The sequence below is a fragment of the Callithrix jacchus genome, chromosome 2, assembly GCF_049354715.1.
Source record: "Callithrix jacchus isolate 240 chromosome 2, calJac240_pri, whole genome shotgun sequence".
NCBI classification, from domain to species: Eukaryota; Metazoa; Chordata; class Mammalia; order Primates; family Cebidae; genus Callithrix; species Callithrix jacchus.
This window is the reverse complement of record NC_133503.1, coordinates 101,115,319-101,128,008: the sequence shown is the minus strand read 5'-3', so window position 1 is coordinate 101,128,008 and position 12,690 is coordinate 101,115,319. Positions and strand designations below refer to the sequence as shown.

Below are 12,690 nucleotides of genomic sequence, written 5' to 3'. Positions count from 1 at the left end.
AAGGGAATTTAGAGTATTGGCAAGAGTATCACTGAAAATGATATAGCATGGTATCTAAGTTAGATAAAGAGAGAAGAAAAGAGATGATGATTGATTGGGAGAAAGGAGGAGACTCCAAGACTTAAGAGTTCCAGTGAGATTGAAAAATGGTTACAGCAGAACTGGTTGAAAGCAAACTGATGGGATAGGAGATATGGCCAAAAAGAGGGGAGCTTTAATTTAGAGCTATTCCATGTGATGATAGTGTCTAAGAAAAGGCCATGACTGATACAGAGTGGACAAACGTGTTTCCTCCCCCACCCCTACAGATCGAAAGCTTTGTGACAGCATCTTTGGAGGTGTATTTTGCAGAATATTTTCTCTCCCAAAAGATGCAAGTAGCAATTCATTATTAAGGCTCTGAGACATATTGCATTAATGAATCTGTTTAAATTTGTTTAACTGTGCACTTCTAAAATCTATGGGACTACTGAACCTTTTGTACTATGATCTATTAATAACTGTCTAAACTAGGGTTTTCCCATACTTGAGCAGTTGTTTTCTTGTATGCTGAAACTGTTAAATTAATGGGAATAAGTGAGAATAATTATCACAACATATGTGTTTAGTTTATGAAGAATGTCTAATCTACATTAATGTATTTCAATATCAAAAGATTAAAATGAAATGTTTCTGAAACCTAAAAATGTAGGTTAGTATATTGTTTTGTTAGTGACCATTGTGACATTTGAAGTTGCTTGTTGAAAATCTTTATACCAGAACCTAAAGTTCAATGATATATATGTATATCTATATATATAAAGTAAAACAATTATAAATTCCTAAGAAGAAAAGAAAAAGAAAGAAAAGAAAATCTTTAATTAGTAATAGATACTCCAGGAAAGCCTGCTATATGAGTTGTATATAATAGTTACCCATGTTGGATTAGTTAAAATGAAAAAGAGTTTATCCACTCATGTTGGATATTCACAGAAGTTCAAACCATGTCGTCAATGATTTGTTTTCATATTTCTCAACTCTATCTTCTATTGTATTGACTTCATTCTTAGACAGGACATACCAATGTCCCATAATGTGACAGTTTCTCTCAGAGAGGCTGAGGATGGGACAGGCACTCAGAATCTGACTGACTTCTTTCTAAAATGCATCCCCTGGTTGGATTTTATTAGCTGATAATAGAGGTACAATATTATAACCACTACATTTCTTTATTTTAAATTTTAAATTTTTCTATATTTTTATTAAATCTTAGGATTTTCTTTTAAGTCTTTACATTTCTTATTCCATTCTAATAAACAAAATCTTGACTGAGGCCTTGAAACTCTAAATGTTCCCAATTACTAGTTCCAGTAACAAAAGGACCCCTGAGCAGATAAGAGGATTATTGATGCATGTGCAGTACAAGAATACTAAACATTAAAACCATTCAGGAACTTTTTAGATAAAGTTGGAAACTTAAAACATTTACAAAAATGAGATATGTACTTAGTAGTCTTTATTGTTTCCTTTTGGGGTCCTCTGCAACAAATACAAAACCTGTAAAACTAATCTTTCTTATCCCCCGAAAGCCATGAATAAAGGAAAACAAACCCCCACAAAATAACACATAATACTTTTGAGACATTTGGCCTTTAACTTGTTAAATTATTTTCTGAAGAATGTAGCCTTTAACTGTGTAGTAATTGACTCTTGTAGGAAATGGTAGTCAAAATTAAATCTGTAGCTTTGGAAAAATTAGTGGTCTTTTTTGATGGACTTTTTAGTGAATAACCATAAACTGTGTTTTTGTGTTTTTCTGGTTTATAAATAAAGGAAAGTAGAATGACGACTAGTATTAAATAAATAACTGGCCTTAATGAAAAGCATATGACATTTATATCCAGTTTGGATCTGGAAAGTAATAAGAGACGTCTCCATCATTTCTACCTAACAACCAAAATAGGATACAAAATAATGGTTTTTAAAAACCTCATCAGAGAGCTAAGGACAGAAATAAACCTAAATAAACCAACATCCAGAAAGTGACAGGCCTTTTATAGGAAAAAATAGACCCATGATTACTTCCATCCTTGGTGGAACTGTATGAGCAGATGAATTCTCAAAAGTTTTTTTTTTTTTTTTTTGAGACGGAGTTTCGCTCTTGTTGCCCAGGCTGGAGTGCAATGGCACGATCTCAGCTCACCGCAACCTTGCCTCCTGGGTTCAGGCAATTCTCCTGCCTCAGCTTCCTGGGTAGCTGGGACTATAGGCACGCACCACCATGCCCAGCTAATTTTTTTATTTTTATTTATTTATTTTTTTAGTAGAGACGGAGTTTCACCATGTTGACCAGGATGGTCTCAATCTCTTGACCTCGTGATCCACCCGCCTCAGGCTCCCAAAGGGCTGGGATTATAGGCGTAAGCCACTGTGCCCGGCCTCTCAAAAATTTTTAACAGATTTGTAGCATCAAGTGTAGGCTGATGTGACAGATTAGAATCCAGAGGAGCCTAACCCACAGAGCAAAGCACTATCTACCCACCAGCTTTTACTCAAGTGTTTTCACTGAGTGAAGCAGGAGATCATAGAAGGAAACTTGAGAGAGATACTTCAAATGAAATCTGCAACACATCAGAAAGGTGGTGTGTGAGGTGTGTGTGTTGAGGGGATGAGGTAGAAGAACTGAGCACTCTATTACAAAATAATCTAAGAGCCCCTTTCCAAACTGATTCTCTGTAAGGTTTTGAAGATGCTAATTTGCTGGGTCTTCACAGTCTAGGGCAATGGCCCACCAAGGCTAGGCTGGGGAATGGGTATTAGAGCTGAAAGTTGTCTTCTTAGGTACATAAAATAGTGGGTGAGAGCAAAGAGACTTCCCTCCCTGCCCCCAAGAGGCCGTAAAGCTGGGAGAGATCTCCTGTATCTCCTGAAGCTGGTGGATCAGCTTTGAAGCAGAGGGAGGATGCTAGGATCTCATCTTGGCTCAGCTCTATTAGTAGATGAAGGAAAACTGCTATCTCTCAAAGTATTTGATTGAAGCCTGTGGCAGTTGATTTAAACTAAAACTGCCGCAAAGGCTAGACCCAACTTATCAACTACAGCTACAGCTCTCCAGCAGCCTGACAAAGAAAGGAGTGGGTATGCCTCTTTCTTGAGGAAAATATTCTTGAATTTAGACTCTACTGTTCTTTCATACAAACTGTTTGACCTGCAATCAAAGATTATACGACATACCAAAAAGTGAGAGAGAAATGTGACCCACAGCCAAGAAAATAAATGGGCTCAGAGATGGCCCAGATCTTGGAATTATGAGGCATTCATTAATAAGAATCTAGTGGAGAAGATGGAAAATATGTCTGAAAAGCTGGGAATTTCAGGGTGACTTAAACTGGTAAAATACCTCCATTGCTAGACCTTGAGGTATTTAATTAAATAATACTTTCACTCTTATTATAAGGTATTCCTTGTCTCATAATTTATTAATTTAAGGCAAATAGATAAATTTATGCTGTATTATTATGTCCTTTAATTGTACTAAAAGCAGAATCTTAAGGTACATTAATAATTTAATTTGTAATAGTTATAATTTTTCATAAAAACAAATTACATGGTTGTTTACTGAGCAAAGTCTGTCTTCTCTTGAGTTGTTAAATCAATGAGATGCTCATCAAGAAGCTGTTTGGTGTACATCTTGTAGTACTGGATAGTTTACAAAAAAACATATTTTGATAGAGGGATGAATGAATAGGCAGAACACAGAGGATTTTTAAGACAGTGTTGGCTACATGTCATTAAACATTTGTCCAAACCCACAGAATGTACAACAAACAATAAAAGCAAACCCTAATGAAAACTATGGACTCTGAGTGATAATGATGCAAAGGTTCTCAGTTGTAACACAGGTTCCACACTGGAGGGGGATGTTTATAATGGATGCTGTGCATGTGTTGGGGCAGAGGACATATGAGAAAATCTGTTCCTTCTTCCTGCTTGTGATATGAACCTAAAACTGTTCTAGAAAGAAGTCTTAAAAAATATGTTTATCCATTTTGGTCACATATTTGGGAAAAGCACCATGGAACATTAACTGGCTATTGAATGGGACGAGAGCTAATTATATCCTTCTTCTTGGGTCTTACTTCCCTAGAGACATCTTATTTAAGAAAACAAGAAGAATAATTTAAGACATTTTACACTAAACTCTATTCTGAATCTCACCAAACTCTATTCTGTTACATTATAGGTTTCCTTAGCATTGTTATTTTAAACAAGATCTTAATAATCATTCAGTTGTTTCTTTTGTGCATTTGGTGTCTAATTTCGTTATTTCAGAAAATGAATAAGCTTGACTTAGCAAGGGGGTTGTCTTTCTTTTAAAAAATATTCTTAAATATGCAAGCATCAAAGGGAACAGACAGCATGACAAACTGAGATACTAGGGAGTGAATACTTCTAAAATGATTTGCTTTTAGTCAGAAACCCTATTGCTAAAATACATCATTTAGAAACTGTTTTAATACTTAAATTCTGTATTCTGACCTGATGGGAATAGAAACTATGTATCTTTCACTGTGCCCAGCAAATAAGCATATTCAAAACCTTAAGTTACTTGTTAACTTATAAATGTACTTTTAAAAATGAAGGACATACTGATATTTACAGTATTTCATTTACATTATGGAGTGATCTATAACGTAGAATTTTTTCAGAAAGCAGTCTTCTCTGGAGTTATAATTTCCCTGTAGTTATTTCTCACAAAATCCCTCTAAATTTTATGGCTGTTTTGCATAAGATGCCCCTAAGATATTTGGCACTGAGCCTGGAGTTTGAGCATTAATATTATCTTTTTCTTGATTCTTATTGCCTCCTGATTTTAATAAGTAGCTGACTGTTCCTGCAGGGCCAAATAATCACTTTCATTGTTCTGTCCAAGAATGTTATTAGATTGGGTTTATTTATATAAGTCTGTGAGAAATAATATTTGATTTTTGTTTTAAAGACTCATTATTAACAACAACAAAAAAAGTGTTCCTTTTACGATCAGCCTTCTCATTGGTTCATATTCTAAGGGTACCTCAGGCAAACTGTGACTAAGCACTCTAAGGAAAGTACTGATTGCCAACTTGGTACCATGAAACTCTTTTCTGGGGTTTCCATTAATGATCAATACATGTACTTATAGCTGTACTTATAGCACTTTTTCTGAGCATCTCATCAGAATATTATTTCATAATGTCAGGTATTATTTAAAAACATTACCTCTCCCTTCACCCCTTCATCAGTCCCCTGCTACTTCCATTGTGAGGGGGCCATCCTTTTGTTAGAACTAATTCCTACACCTACTTTATCTGGAAAAATTTCTTTGTAGCTTGCCATTACTTGAGATGAGTGAAATGAGTATATCATCACCAGCCCAGCAGGCCTACAAACAAATTTAGGCACTGTATTCATGGCAATTGAAAGGAAATTTTTTAATTTTAATTTTTATTGATTGATTGATTGAGATGGAGTCTTGCTCTGTCACCCCGGCTGGAGTACAGTGGTACGATCTTGGCTCATTGCAGCCTCTGCTTCCTGGGTTCCAGTGATTCTCCTTCCTCAGCTCCTGAATAGCTGGGATTACAGGCATGTGCTATCATGCCCAGATGATTTTTGTATTTTTAGTAGAGATGGGGTTTCACCATGGTGGCCAGGCTGGTCTTGAACTCTCTATCTTGTGATCCATCCGCCTTGGCCTCCCAAAGTGCTGGGATTATAGGTATGAGCCACCGTGCCCAGCCTTAATTTTAATTTTTAAAAGTAGCCAGTTGATCCTTTGATGTAAAAATCTACCTGTCAGTGAACTCAGCACAGAGCAATGTGTTCTTAGGTAGACTGTAATTTGAAGCAGATATTAGATGTTATGTAGACAGGAACTACATGGCAAATGAGTTTCATGTTTTATTTGTAGAAATCTGGGCAGCAAATGAGCTGGCATTGGTTGGAGTGTTTTATTAACCCTATTTGCATTTTGACTATTGCTATATAAAACTTAAGGTCTCATTATTATTTTTGATAATATATTTTTAGGCCTACCTATCTAAAAAGAAACTTCATATGGAAAGGTGTTTTCACTAATTGTATCCCATCTAACACACAATATATTATGTTTTGTAACTTAATATAAAGGAGCAATTTTTAAAGTCTTCTTTATCCCATAACTGGACCTATTCATTACATAATTCTAATCCATTGGGTAATTTTAGTATTACCCACTAGAAAACGTTTTGTTTTGATATTACTGAAGAGTTTTGGGAGAAAGCATGTGGCCAAGAATGTCTACATTTAGTATTATAGAGATATACCCTAGGTATTGGAGACGAAAGAAACAGATGTTATTTGTGGCCTGCTTTAGTTGTTTTCCATAAGTAAAATTGGGCATCACTACTGCTGGAAGACAAACAGATATAGTGTGCTTGACAAAAGGATCACTTTTTCTTCTGTCTGCTGCTGATTAGCAGTTGAAATGTAGTCATCATTGGAATATTTACAAACCACACATGCTTTGCTGTTGGTGTTTTTCTTATGTCCTAGTTTTGATTTTTTTTCTTTTTTCCCTTGTTTTTTCCATCCTCTTACCTACCCCATTCACTTATACTTGTAAAATGGATCTAAAGATAAGAAATTTTAGGACAAGTTTTCTTCATTATGATATGTGATATTTAGAAATATGTATTTTTAGCAAATAGCAATCTGGATTTGGGAGGATTGGTGGTAGATAGGTCTGTCATTACCATCTTATTTTATTTCATCCTCCTCCCACCTGCCTTTCTCCCCATCAGCAGGATCATTATGATGGTCATCATCATCATGTGAATCTTAGAGAAACTTCCTAGGTACTGAAGTGAAATTCACTTTTAAAAAATGTGCTCCATATACTTTTCTTCCTGTTTTTTTTTTTGTGATTATTTTTTCTTATTTGAAATCCCCTCACAACTATAGTGCTATCTGAAATATTCTATGTTAGGTAGTTTCCTTATACCTTGTGTTCTTTTTTGTGTGTGTTATTTAGTACTTGGTTTTCTGTGAATTTCCTTTGCATTTCTTGTTTTTATCTGCATGAATTCTTTATGAATCTCTGTATGAATTTCTGTTTTTTCTTATTCTTTCCCCTAAATCAAGACATTTGTTGAGGGGTCAGTAAAGTAAAATGTCATAGAGTTTATGTGTATTTGGTTATCTTTAATGTCAGGACGTTCATATTTTATTTAGTTGGAAGACATGATGGATAAGCTGTGGATAAGTACCTAAATACGTAAATGTATATACATATTGGATAGTTTACTGTTGCTGAAACCGTGTTTCTTAATTCCTCCAGGAAAGAAAGGAGAGGCTATCCAAATTTGAATCTATTCGTCATTCAATTGCTGGAATAATTAGGTCTCCAAAATCAGCACTGGGCTCTTCGGCAGTAAGTAGGATTAACTCTCTTTGCTACTGAAAATGGTCATTGTCTATCTTCTTTCTGATATACTGATGTGTGTGTGTGTGTGTGTGTGTGTGTGTGTATGTATGTAGGTATAAATAAATTTGTACTTACAAATGGAAAGGTAAGTGCATAATCTTTTTGTGTGCATATCAGTCTGTCTATATATGTATATAGTAAAACCCTATGTAACGTTAACATAGGAAAGACAGAAATAAACTTGAATTATAGGATTTATGTACTATATACAAATAATTATGAGGAACATTTTATGTACTTTGGGGTATTATTGGGAGAATAGTATAAATAATTCTTTTCTAGTGACGCATAACATTTTTACCATAAGGATTACTCTTTATATTTTAAAAATATATTTGTTTGGCTGGGCGTATTGGCTCATGCCTGTAATCCCAGCACTTTGGGAGGCTCAGGCAGGTGAATCATGAGGTCAGGAGTTCAAGACCAGCCTGACCAACATGGTGAAACCCAGTCTCTACTAAAAATACAAAAATTAGCCGAGAGTGGTGGTGCATACCTGTAGTTCAAGCCACTCAGGAGGCTGAGGCAGGAGAATAGCTTGAACCGAGGAGGTGGAGATTGCAGTGAGCTGAGATCATGCCACTACACTCCAGCCTGGTGACAGAGCAAGACTCCGTTTAAATATATATATGTATATATATATATACATATATATAATATATTTGTTTATATGTATATTCATAGTTTAAAAAACATTTTGGTTATGAAATTGAAATCTGTATGATAGATTAATCATTGAAATGTGGGTTGGACATATCACAGTAGTGCTAGAGTATTAGTAATCTTTAGTAGCAGCAGCCAGCTTGGCCATCTAAGATACACATGAACAAACACACAGAAGCATTTCTCTAAAGCATTAGGTCTTCTATTTATTTAGAGAAGGAGATTTTTTTTCCCTTAAATACAGAGGTACTCCTGTCTATACACTCTATACACTCCCTACAACTACTAGTCTAATTTTGATCCTGATGGATTTACCTATACTGGATATTTCACATAAATAAAATTATACAATATGTGACCTTTTGTATGTAGTTTGTTTCATTTATAATTCTTCCAAGGTTCATTCATGTTATACAGTGTGATAGTACTTCATTCCTTTTTATGACAGAGTAATATTACATTGTATAGATTTATCACATATTGTTTATTCATCATTGGATGGACATTTGGTTGTTTCAGCTTTTTGGCTATTAATGCTGCTATGAACATTCATTTTCATGAGTTTATGTGAATATATGTTTTCAGTTCTCTTGATTGTGAACCCAGGAGTAGAATTTCTGGGTATATGGTAATTCTCTATTTCAGCTTTTGAGGAACTGCCAAAGTGTTTTTCATAGTAATGATACCATTTTACATTCCTATCAGCAATAAATGAATATTTGATTTCTCCGCATTTTTGCCAACACTTGGTATTTCAATTTTTTCGTAATATAGGCATTCTAGTGGATATGCAGTAGTATGTTACTGTAGTTTTAATTTCCATTTTCCTACTGACTAATGATGTTGAGCATTTTTTCATGTTCTTATGGGCACTTATATGTGTTCTTTGGAAATGTGTTTATTACTATTCTTTGCATGTTTTAAAATTGTTCATTTATTGTTGAGTTGTAAGAGTATATATTCTAAAAATAAGCTCCTTATACATGTAATCTACAAATATTTTTCTCACTGTTTGGATTTTTTTTTCCTTTCTTGATAATGTCCTTTAGCATTCTTAAGTTTTTGATTTTGATGAAGAACAATTTATTTTTTCCTTGACTGTGTGTGCTTTTGGTGTCCAAAAAAAAAAAAGTTGTCCAATCCAAGGTTATGCTGATAATTCATTTTTGTTTTCTTCTTAGAGTTTTATGGTTTTTAAATTTTTGTATATGGAGTGAGGTACAGGTTCAAATTTATTTTAATTAATTAATTAATTTATATTTATTTATTTTGATATGATGTTTCACCATATTGCCCAGGCTGGTATTGAATTCCTGAGCTCAAGTTATCCTCCTTCTTTGGTCTCCCTAAGAGTTCAAATTCATTCTTTTGCATATGGAAGCATATTTAACTTAAAATCTTTAAAATGCAACAAATATGAATCACTGTTTATACAAATAAATATACAGAAATTAGAATGTTAAAGCATAATTTTAAATAAAATAAAGCAAATGCATTATAGGTAGTAAAATGAAATAAGAATTAATCATAATGTTTTTTATTGGCATATTGATTTGCCTGTTTTTAACAGTATCATTAAAATGTAGAGCTCCCTTTAAAGACAGTCTAATGGAACACTTAGATCAACAATCTTGATAGAAGAAAGAACTTAAGGCTTTAGCTAATAGTTGAATTTATTTTTATCTGAATATTGTATTTGATGTCATCAGTTGTTTAATATTTATTGTTATGATCAGAATCGTATTTTAATATATCAGCTACAAGTATGTGCTTTCCTTTCCAGTGTACTAAAGGGTTTAAAAACACTATTAGTAGTATCTCAGACAACTGAGACTACATTCACATTAGCTTCTTCCCATCTTAAGGAGATTATAATTTTGCATTGAGAACTATTCTTCAGAGATTGCCTCTGAAGCTAAGGCCAGAGGTGTTAAAGCTTACTGCAATCATGAGGGTCCATTTCAATTGAAAGCCTTTTAAATCATATTATATTTAATGAGATCTATTCCAGGCATGTCAAGAATATTGTCCTTTCTCTAGGGCCATCTATCTACTGCAGAATTTGTATAATTAGTGGCTGAGCAAATCACTTGTTGCATCTTACAGCCAGTCATGAATACTAGTTGTATCACTGATATATCGAGTGAATAATGTAGCACTCTGATAGTAGCACTCTTTGAAAAAAATCCTTTAAAACAAAAATAAAGCACATTTTGGTCCAAATGATTTGTTCTTTATGTAGCTATCAGAAGAATTATTAAAGTATTCAACAGCAGTCTCTTTAAAATTCATATACACTGTGTTGGCATAGATGTTATTTTAATTTTAGAATTACTTCTACTGGAATTTAGAAAATCAAAATATTGGAAAATAAAAATGTGCTTCCTTTTATATAGAGTAATATTGTAAGTAAGATTTGCTTGCTTGCTTGCTTTTTAGAAATGTCATTCTGTTCTGTTAAGTTGTACATCAGTTGTAATATAGTGTTATGATGCTTGGCTTCCACTAGTGGCATAGGGGAATGTAACTATCTTTGTGTATAACATAAACTGCTTGTATTTTTTAGTGTTCTTCTTTGAGTCTAGAAAAGTGGCCTTGTACTTCTTTTAATAAAGGCATGTTGTTAAGTTCAGGTTAAATAGTATACATTTTAAATCTGAGTTGTTTTTTGTTATTCTTAAGGTCTTAATTTACCTTCCTCCCTATTCATTAAGATGTAAAGAGTGATTAACAAGGAAAAATAAAGTTGTTTTGCATTATATTACTCCTACACACTGAATTCTGTCATGTTGAGGAAAATTAAGTATTATTCTATTAATTGCAAGTTTTGAATCATTTGCAGTATCACGTAATTTTCTAAAAGGACTTATTGAGATTGATATTCTATAATTTGTACTGTAGAAGAGCAAATTTATCATTTATGTGTTTGCTCAGATGCTTAACACAGGTGACAGAGATCATGTCAGACTGATAGTATAGTTTACATAGGCAATCCCAACTTGTTAAATTTACTGAAATGTGATTGCATATTGACACAGTGTAATGATATAGTAGTATTAGTTTAAATGTGTGATAAGATATTGGCACTGAATATAGTTAACTGATGAAAATGTGTTCTTATATTGTGACACATTTTATGTGTAAAATATATGAGCTTAAGGAAAGAATATTTGATACTGAAAAAATAAAACTATAGCAAAAATGTGGTAAAGTGATGAAAGAGGATTAGTGAGAGTCACAGGCACAATAGGAAAAGTAACTGGGTAAAAATAACAAAGAGAGAAAAGCATGTCATTACCAATAAAAGATGAGTAAGGGAACTAAAGAAGTCGGCAAAAAAGAAGTTGGAGGAAACCAGAAGGTACTGAAGGAAGCAGAACTGTTAGAAAGAAAGGAAGGTAAAAGAAAATTTTGGTAAAGATAGTGTCTCTTATCAAAGACCCAGGAAGGGGTACAAAAAGACAGTCCAGGAAATGGGAAGCTGTGGAAGTAACCTGATAATTGAGTTTGCTGAGTTGTTTATTTTTGTTTGTTTAATGTAAGTTTTAGAAAGAATTGTATATTAACACTCATCTCTGATTAGCATGTAATTCTATATAGCTTTGATGCTAAAGAACAGTTTTATTGTTGCCTAAAAACCAAACAAATTTAAATTCTCAAATACTGTAGTAGAAAAAATTGTTAAGAAATTTATGAATAAGAGTTTTGTGGCTAGTTTTATTATAGAATGCAAATATTAGGTAAAGTATGTTTTTGGTTAATGATATCAGTACATGAAAAAACTGCCAATTCAGCTTTATTGCTAAAAAATAAGAATTTGTAGAATTATAGCTAGTCATTTAGTGTCAAAGAACCACTATTTTAACTTATTTGCAGAATACTTCAGACAAACAGGCTAATTCCTGTTTGTCTAGCCTGAACACAAATGATCCTGGGGTACAAATATCCAAAATACCTTATTTTTCATTATTTTAAAATTGATTCAGTAGATTCAAACTATAACTATTTAGAAATTTTTTAAAACTGGAAGAAAGAACATTATATTTAATTTTCATTTTATATTAAACATTTAGTATATCTGTATAAATTAAAACATTATGTTTACTTATCAAACTAGAAATGGCATAAAATACATTTTCCTACCTATGATTACACTTCCCTTTCACTGAAAATAAGTTTTGCTAATGTCAGGCACATTCAGTAGATCAGTGTTTCCCATCTTTTGTAAACATTTGATTTTTCATCCCCTCCCAAAATTCCTAAGTAATATATAACTTTAAAATGAAAGGGGTCTTATGGAATTAAAAAAGAATAAATTTGTAGGGCCGGGTGCAGTGGCTCATCCCTGTAATCTAAGCACTTGGGGAGGCTGAGGCGGGCAGATCATGAGGTCAGGAGTTCAAGACCAGCTTGGCTAACATGGTGACATTCTATCTCTACTACAAGTACAAAAAAAATTAACTGGGTGTGGTGGCATGCGCCTGTAATCGCAGCTACTTGGAAGATCGAGTCAGGAGAATCACTTGAACCTAGGAGATGGAGGT

General features: G+C 33.5%; 1 protein-coding gene across 13 annotated transcripts in view; it reads left to right on the top strand.

Moving 5' to 3' along the window:
• Positions 1-12,690, top strand: part of FER (FER tyrosine kinase) — a 530,899-nt gene that overhangs the window by 216,681 nt on the left and 301,528 nt on the right. For 12 of the 13 annotated variants that reach the window (XR_013532179.1, XR_001910187.4, XM_078365065.1 and 9 more), the window contains one exon: positions 7,337-7,429. Coding sequence is in view for 10 of the 13 variants with exons in the window: in XM_078365065.1 (XP_078221191.1) it covers positions 7,337-7,429 (93 nt within the window). In the remaining 3 variants the exon portion in view is untranslated. Of the gene's footprint in view, positions 1-7,336; positions 7,432-12,690 lie in introns of those variants that run through there. The other variant, XR_013532180.1, reaches the window with a different exon arrangement.